We start from the raw sequence: 21,184 nt of genomic DNA, 5'->3' as shown, positions 1-21,184 counted from the left end.
TATACTAATGGTGTAGAAAAGGCATCAACTCCCTCCCAGCTCTAGAGTAAATGACCCCTCCTCGTTAGTACAGCCTGGACTCAGGTCAAACCCTAAGCTCCAAAGAGCAAATTCATCAAACTTGAAGATCAGTCTTCCTTGCTCAACCCCTCAGACTCTTTTCTGTTTGTCTGTCCCTACCATAGTGTACAGCTCCCACACTTTCATATACACTGAAGTCATTCACACACTCCCTTACACTAATGACTTTGAATGAGAGGAAAAGCCCACACATCACACACTTCCACAGCTATGCACAGACTGACACTTACATTGAGTTCCTCCAGCTTATTGATGGTGGTTTTGGCATCAAGCAATTTATTAGTGAGCTCTACAATCTCCCAGTCCAGTGTCTTGCGGTCCATCTCTGCCTTTTTAATCTGGGATGCAAGAACACCAGGTGTAAATCTCCCCAGCACAGAAGTACCTGGCTTCACCAACCATCCCAGCCCAAGCATAGCAAAATGACATGTTCAGCTGGGATACAAAAACTTGAAGACAGACAGACATGGGGGACAGCCTGGCTCTTCACCAAGGGAGGGACTACAAAGGCTAAATGGAGCCAGACACTCTGGCTAGTTACAGAAAAAACAGGTTGAGTTTGAACGTCTTTAATGCAGTATCTCTTCTTGCAGCACACCCATGTCTCCTCTCTGCCCTGGTGCACATGGTGCCTGGTGGAAAGCTAGTGGTTTTGAGCAATAGATCCCAACCTGCCACTGGCAGCAAAGATCTCTGAGCTCGTGACACCCAGCCCTCTTCTCTGGGACAACAGAACAAGTATACCGCCCAGAAAGATCCAGCAGTCAAAGCTGAACGGACAAAAATTTCTTTCGGCAGGGAGATGGCACCATCTTGAAAAAGTTTAAGCCTTGCTCTAGTAAGAAAAGGACTTGTGTAGCTTTATCTGGAGCTCAGTTAATGCCCTCCTTAAAGCAGGCGATCTTGCCTCTTTGGTCTCCCTAACAGTTTCAGGTAGAGGGCTGACAGGGACCCAGACATAACAGCAGAGAGGGACAACAGCTCAGAACCACCAAGCCATCCCCTTCTCAAAAAGTTTTTCCAACACTGCTCAAGGGTGCTCTGAGGCTGTGACCACCAGGGTCCAGCTGTGCGTCAGGGGTACAGCACAGCGACACACAATGGCGTAGAGGAGCACAATGCTTCCCAGGTAAGCAGTCCCTTCAGGGATCAGCACAATGAATATTAACCCAAGAAATTCAAGCACTAGAACCAAAGAAATCTCATCCTGGGGACGTGGAGGCAATCAGCATCTCAGCTGTTCGACTTGCCTGCTGACAGCCCAAAAGGGGAAGGAAAGGGAGCAAACAAGGCTCACAGCCATCAACATCTTGTGCAGTGCCACAGCTTATGGGCACCGCTTCCCAACACGCCATGCTCCAGCTGGCTGAGAGTCAAACGCCCTTAAGATGCAGCACTGCAAGCTAGGACCTGCCGCATCTGTGGGCAGCTGCTGGATACCAGGTGAGCCCTTGGCTGGACGAGGGCTGGGGCCCCTCCATCTGGGATGGTGTATGTGGGACTGACAATGAAACCAACAGGCTGAGACACGTAAAGAGGAAAAAGAAAAAACACACAAACGAAAAGACGCAACTGCAAAAATCCAGCTTTGGCTGAGAGAGGCCTGAGAGGTGAGTGCACCCAGCGTGTGCCAGCGGCAGCGTGGGGAGGAGAGAGAGAGAGAGGGGGGGGAGGGAGAGAAAAGAAACAGCCATGAGTGTTATGAATGCACACAACAGACATACACGCACATTGGCTCTGCTCTGACTGCCCCCATCCTCCCGGGATGACCACCCCAACACTGGCTGATGCATCCCTGGCATTCTGAGAGGGACTGAAGCAACACGACGGAATACCATGCAATTATGTTGTGGGGAACCAAAGCTCACGTGCACCAATGACCAAGTAGGGGCTCCGTAAATCAAGAAAACAGTCCACAACACCAGCCGGAATGGGTCATGGCCAGAATCTCACCCCTCGCCCACTGCCACATATGCTGGGTAAAGCCAGGGCCCCTTCCCCCATCTGCTCCTAACACACAGCTCTCTTCCACCTCCTCCCTCTAGTGACTTACTAGGGCACTTACCAGGGCATGCAGCTTCTCCTCTAGGTCTTGGTTGGTTCTCTGGGAAGCTGTGTAGCTGTTCTGCAACCTACAGAAACAAGATACGCATCGGAATGGATCTCAGGCACCTGCTCAAGCTTCCTTCATAGCTGCCAAGCAAACCACCAACTCCACAACACCAGAAAGATTGGTTTCACAGTACCAAGACAACCAGGCATATTAACTGTGCCTCACCTCTGCCACATAATGGCCTTCAGACCCCAAGTTACTGGAGGCAGAATGAGGTCAGCTGGGTGAAACGATCTTGCAGGGGAGCGTGTGAATGACTTTGGAGGACTCTTCTGAGCTATGTCACATGTCAGCATGTGACCAGTGACTGGCATTGATTTTTAGCTCAGGTATTTTACGGAAAAGTGGTGATGTATTTTCTTGCAGCCGCCAGTGGCTCCTTTTGCACATGTGGAGTAACTACCCAAGCTGGACCCTGCCTTCATCCAACAGATGAAGAATGTCCTGTTGTTGTCAGCCCCTCGTGCTGGCAGCATTCCTACACTTTACCCTGGAGGAAGCAATGGCTGCAGAGCCTTTAACTCCCCTACGATCCGGCGTGCACCTTTCCAAGGATGCAGCATGCCTTTGATTTCCACAACAGAGCACAGCCTGCTCACGCCAGCTGAGGGAGTCATCTAACTCTATCCATCTCGTTTTCTTTTTCATACCTACGGAATTTGTCCTTGAATTTCTCCAGCTCCTCACGGTTCTGGCCCAGCTCCATCTCCAGGTAGTCCTGACCTGACTCCAGCTCCCGCTCCATCGCCTCCATTTTGTTAGTCACGTATGTCAGCCGCCGGCGCAGCTCCTCATTCTCATGCTGCAGTAGCCTGGGGCACACAGGAACAAGGGACCACTGAGTGCACAAGGGGTACTCCACACCAGCGTCCCCACCCTGCTGCCCTGCTGTAGGGCCCAAGACCCCACACAGGGCTCCCAGGAAGTCAGGAACTGAACTAGCAGGAGACTCCAGCGCACGCATCTCTGTCAGGATAGGGAGACTCAAACTCTTTTGGAGCAGGAGCAAAAAAGCTCATGCCAGCTGGCCAGCCGTGACTCCCAGCTCCCTCTCGGGTTACAGTGCTTGGGTAAAGCCCGCTAGCCAGATGAGCTGTGCAGCTCCAGTGTCCCTCCCTGGTGAATGAAACCCACTCAATAATTTATCCCAGTTCAGGTTAGAAGAGTTGAAGGCAAAAAGAGTAAAATCATCTTCTCCTCCCCTTGTTCAAAAGTCCTCACATACCAAATACATTGTGGAAAGAGGACTCCATACAGCCTTAAGCCCAGAAGCAGAGGTGATGGGGTGCATTTACAGATGTGATCACAGCTGCCAGTCAACCCCATTCCAACACAAGCTGCTCCGTTCCTCCCCAGCCAGGACATGCCTGGCGGTCAGAAGGATTTCCTGTTGTTTTTCATTCCTTCGTGCTCAGTTGCTTAGAGAAACCCAGAAGCACAGCTTCTCTCCAGCAGTGCAAGCTTTCTCCTCACTATGGCTTGGAGCTCAGTGTTACCAGCTGTCTGTGCCCCACACCACCAAAAGGCTCAGCTCTCGCGCTCAGTCAGCAGCAGGCCTCTGCATACTGCTTCTGATGGCTTAAAGCAACACAGTGGCAACAAGAAGGGTTAAAGAAGGCACCCCTCCCTCCACCTGTATCGAAGGCTTTCTTTCACACCCACCAACTCCTCTGCCTGCACCTGCACTGGGGATCTCTATGTTCCCTCCCCCTCCAGGGGGAAGAGACATGCCAGGCAGAGGTTGACAAGGCACAGACTGGAACTCTGCCCACATGGCCCCAGAAAGGTTGAAGATCTGAGGGGAGCCTGCAGGGCCAGCCAGCTTCGTTGTGCAGGAGGCACAGGCAGAATGTGAGGAATCAGCACCCACACAGTTGCAGTACAACAGGTATAAAGGGGGAGGAGGACACTTACTTCATCCTTTCTGCATCCGTCAAGGGTTCCTGCATGGGGAGGAAAAAAGCTGTGAGATTCTTTCAGAGAAGGAGCTGGTCTTTCACATTGTCCTAAAGGGCAGAATCTTGGTTGCTAGACCCTGCCTGGGACTCTTCCTCACCTGCTCTGACAGGTCATGCTAGGCAAGCTTAGGGCTGCTGGGATCTGTACACACCGCTCAGCTGTCTGATACCAAGACAGACTGTGTGTTCTGGTTCAGGGAAGAAAAGCTAGGCTAGAAACCACCACACAAGTTAGGCAACTTTACTCTCCCACGGTGCAATCTCAGCATCTCTTAATAACACTGGCACCTTACCTGGTGTTTCAGCTTCCTCCGCATCCACAATTAGTGGGTGGCAGGAATCTCACAGGGCAGCATACACTGAGGATTAAATTGTCACCACAGCCATCACAACACCCTTGAAGCTCCACAAAAAGAATGAAAGAGAATCATCTGGGAGCTGAAAAATATGTCTACCATTTACACCACCAGACTGTGCTGTGAAAAGGGCTTCTTTCTGCAGACCTGAAACCTGCCACTATAACTATTTGGGGATAGCAGAAGAAACACCAAAGGTCCAAAAAGCCCGTCAAAGAAACTAAATTTTTGGGCAAAATCCGCAGATGGCTGGAGCAGGGACCTGCAGAACAAGAAGACACAGCACAGCAACAAGAGCACGTGGCTCAGCTATTCTCACTTCCTTTGCACTCTCTGTGTTAACCCATGAGGTGGCTGCTGCCTGCCAGCATGGCTGGGAGAGATTTAACTAGCACTAGAAGCAACCGTATTTTCTGTGAAAGCCCAAGACTATGACCGTTCTCACAAAGTCCAAGCTGCCCATGGATTATTTTTGGTGCTTGGTATACCAACAGCACTTACAAACCCAAAGTGCTGCCATGCTTCAGATTGTCGATTAAGTGTCACAGCCAACTCTGGGCTCAGAGGCCATGCCACAGGCAGTTGTGGATGAGGTTTTTTTGCTGCTAGCAATATTACAGAAGGCAAACCACTCCAGTCCTGGCCCCAAGACATCATGGGGCTGCTTCTTTCATCAATTCCCACTTTAAAAGAATGGTTCTTAGCACCTGCATACATCCTCCTCTCCCTAAAGACGAAGCATCAACCCATTCTTTTCTTGCATCCTGACCCCACATGGCAATCTGTTAATTTATGCAGAATTATCTAGCAACTGTCTCCCCCACCCCCACAAATACACACAGAGCAGATGCTAGTGGCCAGGCAAAGGGGTTAACGTGTCTCCTATTAAAACACGGTGACGGCCCCAGAGTAGGCTGGAGAAAAGAGGAGAAGGCTTACAAAGACCTGAAAGAGCCATCACACAAAGATCCAGCACCCCAGCACAACCAGGCACAGGGCACATACAAAGCGCCGGTGGCATCCCAACACCTCCTGACAACAGTGCTGCCCACCTCCCGCACACGCCTGCTGCCCTGCAGCCCGGAGGGCCTCCAGCCTGCAAACACCTGGGAAGTCTGCAGTTGGGAGAACAGCACCAGCTCCTGCCCTCCTAACTCCTGGGGCCAAAGGGGAGTTGGTTCCTCCCAGGACGATACACCCAACCTGGAGCACAGCCATGAGTGGCACCCACAGGAGTAGCTTCTGGTGATTAAGTACCCGCAATGCGAGGTCGCGGGGCCCGCTCTCGCTCTCCCACTGGCATTACAGACTAGATGAGGTCCAGGCAGGGGCTTTGGCCTTTGCGAGGACCCTGTCTGAGCGAGTGGCCCTGGCACCTACCTTGTTTAGTGCCAGGCTGAAGGAAGGGGAGGATGTAGATGGGGTAGGCCCCTCCTCCCGACTCCAGTGTGTTGGAGTGGAGAAGGATCCTTTCTCTGGGTAGTTCGGCTCCACTGCATGCTTCTGCCCAAGTTTAGCGCTCAGATGATGTGGCTGTAATAGCTGTGAACAGGGACTGCTTTCTTCCCTTCTGCCCTCTGCACTGCTTTTCCAAGAAGACAGTGAGTGCTGCTGCCCAGAGGATGTCCCTGCCATCCTCAGGTCTGACAGCTGCTGCAGTTCATGCCGACACAGATCTGCTACCCTATTCTCCAGGGAAAGGAGTTTTTCCTTACTGTCCTTCCTCCCAAGGACGGCTTTCTTTTTCAGTCTGGATGCTCTCTCAGCCTCCTCAGCACGCTTTCTCCGGCACGAAGCCACTCCCAGCCCCTCACATTTCTTTCCGACTTTTCTTCTGCTTGGGCAGGGGGATCTTTCAGTTGCATGCCTGGTTTTGACCTCTTTCAGGTGACCTCGGCCTTCTGGCACAGAGCTTCTGGGGAAAAGGGGAGAGTTCTGGTCTTGTTTTGCTCCCTTGGTCTCCCCCTGTGAGTACAAGCGGATGGGACACAGCACCCGCTGGGTAATCTCATCCAGGAATTTGGAGAATTGCAGTTTTTCCTCTGTGATCTTGTCCCTGTGCTTGACAGAGTCAACGGCACTGCTGCTGCTGTGCTCCAGTGAGCGCTGCTCCCTACGGCTGAGGCAGAGCTGAGGACTGCTGTATTTGCATGAGCCACGGCCACGGGAAAGCGTCTCTACTGAGCGGGACTTGCGTAAGGTCTCAGGGCACGGGCCTGTCATGTTGGTCTGCTTCAGGATCCCTTTGAGAGGCAGGTGTGTAGAGGAGACCCGAAACTTCCTCGGTGTCAGGACTTCAGGAGGCTCTTTAAACATAAGTGAGCGTTCCAGGCTTCTGCTCTTGAAAGAGCAAGTGGGATGGTGCCTTTCGTCTCCAGACACCACAACTGTCTCCATGCTATGGCTCACAAATTTGCTGAGGTGCCCACGACTGCGGTTTGGGCACCACTTCCCACTTCGCTGCCCCATCTTCCCACGACGTGGAAGTGCTGGTGAGACAGTCTGGCTCTTGATGTTCACCTCTGCTCCGCACCCTGTCACCTCCCTCTCACTGCCAGACTCCAGGGACCACGATGAGGACAAGTTCAGGTTGCAAACCTCAAAGCCCTCTGCCTGCTTGAGCTGGCCTGCCTCGGTGTAACTAAACCCTGTTTGCTGGTGCAATGGTGTTAAGCCCTTTGCCACCCGGCAAGCCGTTACCTGACTCTGCTCCGCCAATATCACTCCATCCTGGTCGTCACGAATGATGGGCACCTCATGGCGGATCTCGCGATGCTGCGGGGGTGCCTTGCGGTAAGGCTTCTTTGACGGAGCTGTGCTCGACATCCTCCCACCTGCGTGGCTCCGAAAGCGGGTTACCTACCAACAGCAGAGAGTGCATAGAAGAGAGAGTCGCAGGCGCTCCACCGAACCCTAGAAGTGACCCAGCAGGAATCTGGCTCCCCTGGAGTCCCAGAGCAGGTCCCCATGCAGAGTGCTAACAGAGCAGGGAAAGGATGTGGCCGCAAGCCTTGAACAACAGCTGCAGGAGAGGGAGCAAAGCAAGAGGTAGCTGTGTCCTTCTCCCAGTCAGTGAGAGCAGAGGGCTGGCACATCCTCTCCCCCCCTCCACACATGCTCACTCACGTAGTTTGTGTCTGTCCAGATTATATATAGCAAACGAGAACAGACCTCACAGCAGCATATTGATTAGGCTCTTTAGGAAAGGCCTTTTCCAATATGGAAACTGCAAGCCTTACAGGCAGCAGTGACAGCTGGAGCAAGAGTTATTGATCATGTGCTGTCACTGTCAGCAGGGACTATGTGGGAGGAGACTCCAGCCATTAAAGAGCCCAAACCCAGAAGTTTTTGGCTTACACTGGAACCCCAATGGAGCAGACCGCAGGAGGCTCCTCAGAAGGAGGCACCATACCATTGCAACTGCTCACTCCATCAGAAAAGACAAAGATCACCCCCACATCACTGGTGGCATCAAATTTGGGAGCAATGCCTCTGATGTTGGTACCAAACGTCAGATTTTGCAATATGAAGTAGTACCATGAGCAGAAAGACCAGATTAGTCCCTTTACCTCAGCCACGCTGGGCAGTATGCTTCCTGCTGCAGGAGCAGTAGAGTACAAGAGCAAAAAACAGGGTAGAAGCAAAGCAGCTATCTTGTATAAATGGAAGAATCTCCTTCCTTTCCACCACTTTGGGACCGCAGTGGAAGACAGGAAGACTTCCTCTCCAAGCAGCCAGGATTTCAGTCACCCCATTGTACACAAGACAACAGGTCTCAGAGATGCTAAGCAGCTGCTGGAGAGCCTGATAGCGGACCTTTCCTGATGATAACAAATACATCATTCATCGTCCCCCTATATTTGGGGTAAGCGCCCACTTCTCATTCCCCTTTCCCTTGCTGGATGCTAACACTGATCAAGCCTCACATCTCTGCAGTCTCAGTGCCTGACCTGCCCTACTTCAATGTGCAGGACCTGCCACAACTCAGATCACCCTCTCTCCTCTTCTAAAGGCAGGACCATTTGACTCCCATTCACATACCTTCAAGGCAGTCAACATATACCACTGGGCCAGTGACCTGGCAGACTTCACTTGCTTTGTGTTTTGGCCAGCAGAGTTTTATATGTTAAGTGTCTAAATGGAGCCCCAAGAATTCTCCCCAGTTCTCATCCACTCTTGCCTAGCTGCATCTTCTTGACATTTAGATTGAGTTGCCTGGGAGCACTGGCAAGCGTGAGGTGTCTGCACCAAACACAGAGTGGCTCCAAGCCACAACAGACTTTACACTCCACTGGAACATTTGCAAGCTGTCCTCCACTCTGCTAAAAACACAAGCTCTCAAAAGTTTCTCACGCTCTTCCACAGACACGCACAACTTCCTAGGACCAACCTGTAAACCTCCACCATCAGAATGCTGAAAACTCTCCCTTGCTGCAGTCATTCCCTCAAGGTCCCTTCTCCTAAAAAGACTCAAGTAGGTGAAGAGATCTCTAATACTTTAGAAAAATCACATCCAGCACAGCGAATGCACATTCCACTGCATCCCCAAGCAAAACACATGGGTCTGACTTACTGGGAAGACATTTCTCTTCTTCAAAGAGGAATGCTGAAATCCTGACCAGAAGCAAGTTTGTCAACATCCCACCATCAAACAGGTGATCTAGGGGACTCTTCCTACCAGGTTAAGGACAGGAGATGTGCATGCAGATATCCCAAGCTGAAATCACAATCATTTCTCAAGGCCACAAGGACCTGAGCACTCACCAGCCTGGGCTCAAATGTGAAGTCTCATGAAGCAGGGACACTCACTCAGATGCCCTGAAGAAAAGAAACAAGTAGCTTAGCACCCATCAAAACAGCCAGTTTGAAATCTCACCACATAAATATGTAAAGAATAGAGAATTTTTATACCCAAGGACAACTGGATGCTCATCTCACTCCAGGTACCTGCCCCAACCCACAACAGATCTTCTGAAAGTAAAGGAAATTAGCTTAGGATAGTTGGGCCACACAGCCCAGCAAGAGCTGGACAGGCACTTGACAAGGACATGTCCAAGGCCCTCAGGCAACTGGGACCACACAAACTCAAAATTCACGAAGAAATCGCTTCAAGGGAACCTTGGTTCCAGAAAGGACTAAACAAACCTCCTGTGAAATGGGACGGACCCTCTCAGCTCATCTTCCTTGCTAGGGATGCTAACTGTTAAGCCTTTGGTACAGAAGCTTGATAATGCTAACAATTACCTTACTTGTCCTTTTAAGTCAGTGCATCTCACCTAACAAATGAGCTGGCAATTATCACTCTTGTTTGAGCCAAAACACTACGTCTTTGTGCCTACAGCTGCGATAGCTCATACCTCCACAAGGGATGCAAGCTACTCTCCGACTTCCAGCAAAGGGCATACCATGCTCTACCTTCCTGCTAACAGGCTTCTGGAAAATAGTGTCCAGCCAACCAGGGATATAACACAAGTTCAGAGACAACCTTCCTCTCTGTTCAAAGCCCAGAGAACCCATCACTACAAGAAGAGAAATGTGTTGATCTGGGAGCTAGCTGTAGGATCGTAGTTCTATGGCCATCACTCTGCCACTGGCACGAGAGACTGTAGTGGAGTCCTCCCTACCCTGATGCACTTCTGCTGCTGTGCTTTGTTTTCCCTGACAATGGCACCCAGCCTTGAGGCAGGACTGGAGTGCAGGGTGTGGAGCAGTTGTACGCACACGGGGAGAGCCAGATTGAAGGTGAATGGAACAGGCAGGCAACCAGGACCACGCAAACTCAAGCTTTGCCAAAACAAACTGAAAAGGTGCCCTGGTGCTGGCCCTGCCCCAACAAGCTGTCTGGCCCCTTTTCTTACTACAATGCTATTAGTCGGGTCTTGACTAGCACAGAAAAAAACAGCTTCACAACAGCACAACTGCTCTGCAGGGCAAAGCTGTAAAGTATGGGCGGAGAAAGAGAAAGAGAGAGAGAGAGAATGTGCACCTCCAGGAAGGGACCAGGCCAGCACAGTTTGAATCTGCTTTTCCACCAACGCCCAGCAGAAGCTGGTTCAGCACCAAGGCAAAACCACCAGCCACACAGCCTGGCAGACAAGCAGACAGCAGCTGCTGCACCCGTAGATCCACACGTTTCCATTGTAGAGGTGCTCAGAATGAACACGCCAAAGGCCTCCCTGTCTCTCAGCACACAGTTCCTCAGGCTCAAACAGGACTGTCCTGCTTCCTACCCCAGAGCCAGCAACTATGCTACCTGCCATCTCATTCTCACCTACCTGGAAAAGATACCAGGATTTGAAACCTACCCTCAAGATCTGAGAATTTCCAGAGACATCTAAACATTCACAATGCCTCCAGGCAACTTTCCCTCAAACAAGGACTTACAGATCCAAAGTGACGACGTGTCCAAACATTTCTGGCTGCTTGTCTCCCAATCAGCTTTCCCCTGTCAGCATCCAGCAGCATCTGGCCAACAGCTCCTGAAACACGAGAAAGGAAACTTGGTGTCAGTCACCCATCCACACAACACATGAACACAGCCAGGCATGCGCAGAGCAACCCACGGCCAGGTGCCAGGGCAGGAGTCGGCAGCAAACTGCTGCACCATCCAGTTACCACCTAATGCCAGGACCCCGAAATAAACTCATTGTCTTCACTGTGCCCCAGAAAAGGAGGGTCTTTTAACCCTGTCTCCACTGAGCAGGATGACTGTGCAGCCCAGTAACTGACCTCTGAAAGGCAGCTGGTTTTTCTAGATGGCTCCAGGGGTCACTGCTTCCCCACCTGCATTTCTGTCCAACACCAGGAATCCATTCTCTGTCACTCTGCTCCAACCACCCTCCCTCACCAATCTAATTTTGTTCTGCAGACTTCCCTGCACTGAACAGCACAGCTAAAGCCCTCCTTGCCTACAACACCCGGGATCCTTTGCTACCACACAGAGAGAATACCAAGGTGGCTCAAGTCACCATACCTCCCGTTCAGAGAAGAGCAGAGGCTCTCTGCAGAACAGACGGACCTTGTGCTCCAAAGCAGAAATGGATATAGGTAATATCCAGAAATAGAAAGCAGCACTAATTCTGCTCACCACGCTATTCACAAGCCTCTCTCTGAAGAAGCTTGCTGTCAACTCCACATTCTGACTACCCTGGAGTAGCTCAGCTTTAGCCTGGAGCTACAGCAGAAGGCAGCTCTTCAGCTATTTTAATTAGCACTGTAATACAATAGGAAACTTAACCTCCTGGTTCCTTTTATCTGCTCTTTCCATCTCTCATCAGTACCATTCCTTAACATTTACAGTCCTCTTCCTAGCAGCCTGTCGTCTGCAGTAGCTCCAGTTCTACTGTCTTCTAACTACTACCCACCGTAGTTCCAGTCTCATTTCTAAGTTCACTGACAGTTACAGCTTCATTGTAATGGCTCATTGAGGGCTACCAGGCTCGGGCTCATGCTGATCATCATCAGCACTAATCACCTCTTCCAGGCAACCAGACTCGAATACACAAAGGGTCAGATGGCTGCAGTGGAAACCTAACAGTTTGCTTTGTTAATGCAAAAAGCTGAGGATTCCTCCACATCCCGCAAAGACAAAACACACACAAACTCTTTCCTCTTCACAGTGAGTGACTGCAGTGACAGTGACCTAGTGCAGCTGCACAGGCAGTATGCAAGCTTGACTCTAGCTGGTATTACCAGAGAGCATCCCTCAGTGTAAAATCCACCCTCTCCACTTGCAGAGTAGGTATGTTCTCTGTGTGATCTGAGAGGCAAAGCACTTACCACACGCGAGAACAGATGTGATCTAACACAGAATTACCTAAGACTATTCTGTGCAGGGCCCACAGAACTAACAGCCGCTTGGCATGCGTGCAAAATCACACCACCACCCATTCTGTTAGCATCACTTTGTGTCCAGAAACAAGCAGGAGGTCCATACATACAAAAAAGGGCCCAGAAAGGAACCCTTTGGACAAAAGGTGAAAGCACTGATGGAAAAAAAGTGACATCTGTAGACACTTATTGTCTTCCTGATACTTAGCAAGTCCCTTGAGGCCCGAGGTAGCTAATACTTAGCTTTGGTTCTAGGATGCACAGTTTCTGTCTGCCTGCTGCAGCTGAACGTTCCCTGCAAAGGGGCAGAGGACTTGCAGAGTTTTCCTCATCATCACCTTCTCTTGTGTTGCTTTTTCTGACCTGATAAACAGTCAGCTTACCAGTGTTCAGGCTCAGCAGTGTCCCTTCCTCAACAGAAATATGGCGATTACGTTGCAAAGTTTCTTATTTCAGGTGTTGTGTCATCTCTCCAGCCTTTTCCTTTTAAAAGTATAATTTCTTTAAGCTTGCTCTTTATTCCAAAAGATAAACTTGTATGACAAAGAAAATACATTCCATAAGACAATCACAGCCACATTTGTTTTAAATGCAACACTGAAGAAACATTCATTGGCTACCACTGAGTCAGAGTACTCCAAAACACTCCAGACGCAATACTCCTGTAAAAAAATTGCTGCTACTGTCCTGTGCCACATATCTGATGTGGCACCACAGCTAATCGAAAATTTTCAGTCAGGTTGGGTCAACCTGTACTCCGAAAACATATGCAATACAGGACACTGGCACATCCTGCTTTAAGAGGCAACAATATCTCTTCACTAGTGATAACTGTAAATGTAACATGTAGGGGATGTTATCACTTCAGGTGGTCAGAAACAAGTCTTGGTTCTTTGCGAATAATTCCAACGGTTGCAAGACAAGGGACTCCTGAATAATCCCTTTAGGCGCCTGGGCCTTGGGAGAACAGGTATGCAAACTACAGAGATAAGGAGGCTGCAGGACAATCTGAAGACCCCTGCCGAGAGACGCCAAACAAACATGTGCGACGGACATTACCATATATTAATGAATTCTCGGAAAAGCCATTACTATGATAAACATTTCTTGGAAATGTAATGAATATGTATGTTCACATAGCATAAATACCTAGTAACTGTGTCTCTTCGGTGCACACGTTTGGAGGAGAGATCCCCCGTGTGCCCGGCGCCGCAATAAAGAATACCTGCTTAATAGTCGGCCAACTATTGAGTCTTCAATTCTGGCTTTTCACGGCATCACTAGCATGATGAGAAGCAAAAGCAAGAGAGTTTTGTCCAGTTGCCTTCCTGTGCTTATGGATAGAGGCAACCTCAGCCTCCACATATCTCAAGCTAGACTACGTGAGAAGCTGCTGCAGTAACCCTGATCAAGACAACTAATCAGCAAGATGGATGATGCAGTAACTCCATCAAGAGGTCTTGTCCAGGACAGAAGAACAAGCTGTGTGAAGTTAAAAGCAGCACCTGCAGACTGGTGGTGCTGAGTACAATGAAAAATGACTGCAAGGTTATTAAAGGACACTTTAACATTTAATGAGTGAGATCTTTTCATTCAGAGGAGGCATCTCAATTAAAAATACATTCAGATCCATTCTGCTGCTGGCTACTTTGAGGTTCATTTTAAAATAAAAGGATGACAGCTCCCAGTGCAGAAACTTGCATCTCAGCTCTGCTTGTACATTAATGCTCATGATTCAGATCTGAGTAACAGCATTATAGTGACTCCTGGATTAAAATCGAGTTTCGGGAGGATTATTGCTCATTCCTGCTTTTCCATACCAATTAACCTTGACTGTTAGGCAGAAACCTCTGTTCCCTGCACGGGAACAATTCCAAGAGCTATCAAGAGAAAGGGATCAGGCTAGCTGTTGAACAACAGGCCATCTAACAAGCCCTACTTAACACCTAGCATATTTCCAAAGAAAATGAAATCCCTAGACTCTACAGTCTTACATAGTTCTTGTTGAATGTAAACACCACCGGACATACATGTGTCTGTCATACCCACTGCAACCCGCGGAAGTCTCTTAAAAGTAATGAGAACTGCACTTTCCTTACAGTCCTGCTCCCTCCTGCCATAACAGAAAGATCCCAGTCCCCCCAATTCAGCTGCACCCCATATCCTTAAGTATGCATTTTATTATCTACTCTCTTAGCTGTCTTAAGAGTAAGTTAGCTTCCCCCACCGTTTTATAAAAGCCAGGACAGATCAGCATTGCCCAAGAAACACTAACATCGCTAACACGTAACAGGAATAGAACGCAACAGCTGATTAACATCTGAACAGGAACAGGACAGGAAGCAAAGGACCTGAATCCAATCCCCAGAAGGAATGTTAATGGAGAATAAAAATACCCAGGGGAGATTTTGACAGGAAATGAACGCTCGCTTTCTAATGCATATAAAAGCATAGAACCACTTTTAATGGCTACATCTGAAATTGCACAAGAACCAGCTTGGCAAAAGGTCATTTGCCAGGTTACCTTTAGCACTGACAGCTACACTGGGGGCTAATGACAGCTTCTCATCCAGAACCACTGACAAACCAGAAGCCTGTTTAGTTTGTTCAGTGATCCTGTTGGTTTGATCTCTTTAGTTTGTTCATGATCTTTTCAACTCTCACCAGGTGGTTTACACTACAAACTTCCAGAGCCGCTTCATCTTTGCACCTTGGGTTACATGCCCTTCCCCACTCTGTCTTCTTACCTGTGTTCTTTTAAGCTCTTCCATGGGTAGACTTTTGGAGCATGTTTCTCAGATATTTAGAGATGCATACCAGGCCATTAGAAAACAACTCATGGAGATCAGGAGAAGCCTCAAAAGTTCCTGAAAATAACCATCTGGGTCCTACTAGAAAAAACAAATCTTGATACTCTAACAACATGTATCTGGCTAAAAGCTCATAGATCATGAGGGAAATTTGGGAGCCATGGCCTTGAACTTTCTCAAACACAAGCTAGGGAACAGCTACAGCAAGCAAACTTTTGAAGAGAAGAGGAGGGGGGAGTGGGTGAACATTTCTGTAGAAAATCTACATGTCGGAATTCCCTTCCCAGACCTCCATCAGCTCTTGTGCTCTATAAAGCAAAGAGGGGGGGGAATCATACATTACCCTCCTAGAGCATAAAATCAAAAGGCATTTAATTAGGACAAGGTAGGAACAGCTTAAATTCTTCCACCACTGAGAAGTGGGCTCTCAGCCCCTTTAAGTATTCCCTAAGTCTCATGCAACCCCCAGCAATTAATACCAGCAGTCCTCTTGTTTTAGCCTTTGGTTTCAGAAGTTCTGCGAAAACTAAAGTCTCCAGCTCCTCAGTGCCAAGGACTGAATGTCACCGAGCCATCCCTCTAGCAAAGAATACAGCAATGCCAGACAATGCTCCACTACTGCAACCTACATACTTGCCTCAATACGCTTTCCAAAACTTTCCCTCTGTCTATGAGCCGCAGTGATGCACAGATGGCCAACACACTATGCAGTATCCACACAGCCGGACAATGGAGCAGAGCACGTTATTTGCATTATTTACAGAGGACAGATGGGCAAGTTGTTGCAGTGACCCAGTCTACAAGAGCATCTGCAATGTTGAGGAGGCATTAAGTCCAGCCCTGATGCTTGCAGGTGCTGGCAAAAGCAAATTTCGAGAAATGAAACAGCTGTTTTCAGCAGCCGGCTTTACTCTGAAATGCTATTGCTACAACCACGCTTGCGGAGTAATTCACATGCCTGTATTGTTCCCATAGAGCCTTCATCTGCAAGCAGAAAACGCAAGACGTATTGACTACATTTATCCTTTTCAACAAGAAAGAGAACTGACATCTGCAGTACTTCCGTAGTAACTTCTTCCTTGGCCATGAGTTTTTTGTATGTGTGGAAGTCACCATACATAGTGAGGAACATATTGGGGGGGAGACAGTGACCAATAAACAGCATCAAAACTGGGTGCAATTTCTCTCAAGCTCTGCCCAGCTGTAGAAAAGTCCAGGTCAAACCTGGTGAGCCATCTGAATCTTTTTAAACATTAAACATTCACAAAGGTTTTGAAATGTTGCTTTTGCTGCATACACAGCACACGAACCAGGTCTGCAGGAGCTTTTATTTGCAGGCTGAGGAGGAACCTTAAGATAACATTTCAGGGGTCTCGCACCTATACTAGACAGGAAAAAGCCTGATTTATACAGAGAAGCATTCTACTTCAATTTAACACTATGGCTAAGAATGACCAAGTTGTACAAAGGCTTGCAATGATCAGTTTGCCCATCCTCCACCAACACGCACTACAACAGGCTCTTTCATTCCACAATCACACGGCTGCAGCCAAACATGACATACTGTTCAGTGAGTAATAAAAAGGATCAGCTTTTTCCCCAAGGTCTTGTCTACACATACACTGTACTAAATTGAATTGACTTAGAAAATAATGTAAAGTGGTAAAACCCTCCTGGGTAAATGTTCTTAATTCAGTTTAAGAGCACTTTACATTGAATCAACTTAAGTTAAATAGATAGATACAAGACAAACTAAATTAAGGATGCCTATACAAGAGTGCTGCACTAATACAATCACAGCTGTTTCTAATCTGATTAAGTTAAATCAGTACAACTTCCCTGTAATGGCAAAATCCTTACCAATACTGAAGTTAACCCTTTTTTGTCCTTTTCTGCTTCCAAAGGTTTTGCTGGGCTTTGTTATTTTTCCCTCACAAAAAACCCAGAGTGGCATCTCTCTCTCAGAATCATTATAAGCTAACCACACTACACAAGTTATATTAACTTATTAAAGGCGTTGACATTTATGACTCGAAAGTTTTACTACATCTATTCCAACTAAATATCATAATAATGCTCAGACTGGCATGGCATAACATTGTCTCTACTCTCCCCAAGCAAGAGGCGAAGGGTGATCACAAATACTTGTGCTGTACCCTGCTTTCCACACACCCACGCAGCTTGTGTTTGCTGATGTCCAACATACCTGGAGCAGCTCAGACACCGGGAAGGCAATGTTCCTGGCTCTCTCATTCCTAAGTGTATGGCTCACCACCAGCTTATCTGAGCAGACTGGAGTGTGGAGTTCCAGCACGTTATCTAACTGCCTCCAGGCATGGTCTTACTACTGCCCCTCTTCCCCCAAAAACATAAAGTTCTCTTGCTAACCGTGGCGTAAGCACATACACAAAACAACCCACACTCTAAGATCACCTCACATCTCCTCATTTCCCAGGGCATTCCCCCTTGAAACATACCTGTCAAAACTAAATTACAGCACCTCCAAAATGACTGGGGTTTTTTTCCATTCCTCATTCAAAACTATCTGAGTTCCTCCTGAATATCAAGACTTCATTTTTAATTAAGACTTTATTGTCATTCTTTTGGTACTCTCACTTTCATCTCTACCTACTTCTTCAACTGGGTCTATTCAAGCTCACTCCAACCTTCCTCACATCCACTCCAGCAACGCAACCACCACCCTCTCATCACTGCTGTCTTCTACTGCTGTCTGAGCTATGCAGAACTAGCTTTATCTCCAGTGCAACAAGTTTTCCACATTCAGCACGGAAAGACAATAGCGAGAGTCCTCTCAGAGCCACTTGCAGAGAACTAAATCCCTCACTGTCCTTCAGAAACTAAACTGTGCCACAACCCTGAACAACATGGTGAGCTATCACGTCTGCCGAGTACCAGCAGCGGCCATGAAATCAAACGGAGTTGTAAGTCCATTTAGTTTATCATTTTTTTGAAAGAGCTATTTTGCAGCCCTGATCACATGTCAGCATGGACTGTAGGTACACACAAGAGTTCAGTTGCTGAGGGAACCACACTTTCACATTTTCTATTTTACAAGATTTAAATTCCAACTCTCAAAGGGCTGCAGGCACATTTTTGCAATAAACTGGTTGCAAGTCTCAGATTCACGCTGGTAGCTTCTAACAGTTACAACGTTACGTAGCCCCACACCAACTCTAGGATTCATGCTCACCATACATGCAATGAGAAAGGCAGGAACAATTTCCATTCCATAAGTAAAGAAACTGAGGTGCTAGGAGAAAAAAAAAATGATCTGTGCACTGTTTTTGCATGAAATTCCACGTAAAAGAAAAATAACCTCAGCTGTCATAAGAAACAAACTGTAGGAAAACTCAGCAAGACACAGCCTTATTTCTTGCACCTAAAATAGGAGTGATCTGGGATAGGAAAGAGAAGGAAAGTGTGCATGAGCTAAACACCTACCTGATAGCAACTGGGTTGAATAGCCTGCAATTCTTTATAAGTACAAATAAAGCAGCAACCCTGATCCAGTAGTAGAACAATATTTGTACTATACTCAATTCTCTCTGCTGCTGGGGTTTAATCCCAGCAAGAATCGTTTTGGTTTAATTAGCTTTTCCCTAGCAGATGGTCAGATGAGAGAGGCAGAGAATGGTACAGGCTTAACTGTTGGGTGATTGTGCAGCTGCATCTGTAGCTGAACAGTTCAGCATGTCCAGGAGTCCAGCTGTAGTTTGCACGACACAGTCCATCTCTGCCATTAACCAAATGTCAGCTTCCTCTTTCTCCAGATTATTTATCAGTCAGAGGCAGCACCCAAAGGCAAGCAAACAACTAACATGCAGTCTCACCACCATCCCCATTCTCAGACAAAACCCTCAAATCTTAATCAACTGAAAGTCCCTCTTTTCTTCGGTGACAGAAGCACATTCAGAAGCATTGCCATGGAAACTTGAGCCATCCTCTGTGCTATTCATCAGAGAAGATCTAGCACAGAAATATTTTATGATCTCTACGGCACTGAATACAGACAGCAGTCAGTATAATGAAGTAAAATTACAGGCTCTGGCATTGTGTGAGGATAGCAGTGGGTCATTCTTCAACCAAGCTGCCTGATCCTCGCTTCACCTACAACGAGGAATAGCTCATTATGAGCTGGTAGGGAAAAGCAGTGTAGCACTGAGAGAAACAGAAGTGGTGTTAGAGGAATAAACCTATCCATCCAAAGGGAGAAAAGAGAAAGGAGTTCACAGCCTTTTCCCAAAGGTGATCACCTCCTTCCACTTTCCCTTCGTAGAGGTTACAAGTGATGTTGCAAAGCAGGATTCCTACCAGGCACAGACGCCTCCCACTTTACCCAAGTCACAGCCATCGCCTGCTCTGGAGACCACATCAAGCATTCACCATCAGCTTCCACTCAGCCTCTGCACTCAGGCACGACGTGGAGTTTTAGAGCACCCACACCTACACACCGGCAGCAGTCGTTTCAACAGGCTGCAAAGGCAGAACAAGGAAAGGAGACTTTTCAAAAACATGCTTTGGGCCTAGCAGATTCAGAGGCTGAGCCAAAGGCAGGAACAGGCACAAAACTTGTCTCAGCTCTGTAAACAACAGAGCAGCATGGCTCCTGAAGCAGAATGTAACCCTGGAGCATCTTCTCTCTTTTTTGTGGCATGGCCCAGTAGTTAATCTGCCCCTGTTTGCCTCGTTTTTGGTTTTTTTTTCTTTTCTTTTTTCTTTTGTTGGGTGTTTTTTTAAGCCTTGTTTTTTTTAATGATTCTCTTAGTCTTCAGCACCACTGAACTGCTGAGAGATTTTATTCTGAGAGTTCAGTCACAGAAATACAATACGGTTTAATCCATCTTAGGGAAAACAAACAGATCCACCCACCCATCTTTCACTGGTGACCTGCATTAAGCACGCAACTGGCTGCCGCTCTTCTCTCCCCATTCACTGGGGCTCCAGTCAGTCCTTCAAACAGTGGGATCCTAACTACAGCAGAGGGGACCCACGCCTCCACCCCCTGCCCTACAGGCTGGACATGAGGAGGCTGCCTGTCACCAGCAGTCACAGGCTGCGCTGCTTCTCCTTCTGCGTACGCTGTGCTGTATCTCCTCGGGTCACCACAGACTCCTCATCCGAGATCAGGCAGGGTTGCCCCAGCTCTTCCCTCAGACACAGCCCCTCCTCTGGGCAGAGTCAGAGCTCTCACCAACCATCTCCTTCCACATTTGTCATCATTGCTAGCATCAATGTTGCTCTTCAGCTGGAGCTAATAACAAGTATAAATTGTCCCAAGGGACAAATGCAGCCAAGGCCCAGCACTTCAGTTTTATCACAAGGTCAGCTTGCCCAGACTAGCACTACATCCCCTGTAGTTGCTCCTGTAAAACTGCAATGCCTGGTCTTTACCACCATTATCCTTTGGGATAGCATAAGCCCATTAATTATGCTGAGGTTAAGGAAACACGTCCTTTTCAGCAGCGAAGAAGACAAGCTCTTCACCTCCACAGGGCTCCTCTCTGTATGCAAGCTCTACACAGCTCTTGAGAGAGCAAGCTGGGAATAAGAGACAGTCAAGCTGCAGGTGAAGTCACCTATCCTTAAAGGGGCTCTAATTGACAGCAGAGGATGATCGGCCACAGATATCCTAAAGAAAGCAAGCCATCAAGTTCCAGCTACCTTTTTTTTTTTTTTTTCGGTCAAGTGTCAGACTAAATCGCTCAAAGAGCTCACAGCTCACCGCCTGTCTAAGGGCAGAGACCATGGACAAATGCCAGTGTACTGCCAGGCAGATGTTACAAAGATAAGGTGTTTGTCCAGTGCCGACAGCAAGCTGTTCACTCATGCCTTCAGCTTCATGCAGCTGCACGAGCTCAGTCCTACAAAGTCCATGACTCTGGACTAAGGAATGTCTCAACTGGAGAAACACCACGTCTGGTGCCAGCTCAAGGTGCCCCAGGATCAGACCGATTCCCAGTTTTAGTGTCCAGCCATAGCCCTGCTTTCTGCTCCCTGTCCCAGCAGGGGGAGATC

At 48.2% G+C, this 21,184-nt stretch overlaps 1 protein-coding gene across 6 annotated transcripts in view; it reads right to left on the bottom strand.

Moving 5' to 3' along the window:
• Window positions 1-21,184, bottom strand: part of TJAP1 (tight junction associated protein 1) — a 40,589-nt gene that overhangs the window by 6,107 nt on the left and 13,298 nt on the right. For 4 of the 6 annotated variants that reach the window (XM_075412747.1, XM_075412744.1, XM_075412746.1 and 1 more), the window contains 8 exons: window positions 10,893-10,987; window positions 9,273-9,326; window positions 7,209-7,367; window positions 4,109-4,137; window positions 2,845-3,006; window positions 2,147-2,213; window positions 1,655-1,684; window positions 312-419 (listed from right to left, as the gene is read on the bottom strand). In XM_075412747.1, coding sequence (XP_075268862.1) covers window positions 312-419; window positions 1,655-1,684; window positions 2,147-2,213; window positions 2,845-3,006; window positions 4,109-4,137; window positions 7,209-7,334 — 522 coding nt within the window. In that variant the 5' untranslated portion in view covers window positions 7,335-7,367; window positions 9,273-9,326; window positions 10,893-10,987. Of the gene's footprint in view, window positions 1-311; window positions 420-1,654; window positions 1,685-2,146; window positions 2,214-2,844; window positions 3,007-4,108; window positions 4,138-7,208; window positions 7,368-9,081; window positions 9,164-9,272; window positions 9,327-10,892; window positions 10,988-21,184 lie in introns of those variants that run through there. The other 2 variants (XM_009934370.2, XM_075412748.1) reach the window with 2 other exon arrangements.

The sequence above is a fragment of the Opisthocomus hoazin genome, chromosome 2 (genome assembly GCF_030867145.1).
Source record: "Opisthocomus hoazin isolate bOpiHoa1 chromosome 2, bOpiHoa1.hap1, whole genome shotgun sequence".
Classification (NCBI taxonomy): Eukaryota; Metazoa; Chordata; class Aves; order Opisthocomiformes; family Opisthocomidae; genus Opisthocomus; species Opisthocomus hoazin.
This window is presented reverse-complemented; position numbering and strand designations above follow the sequence as displayed.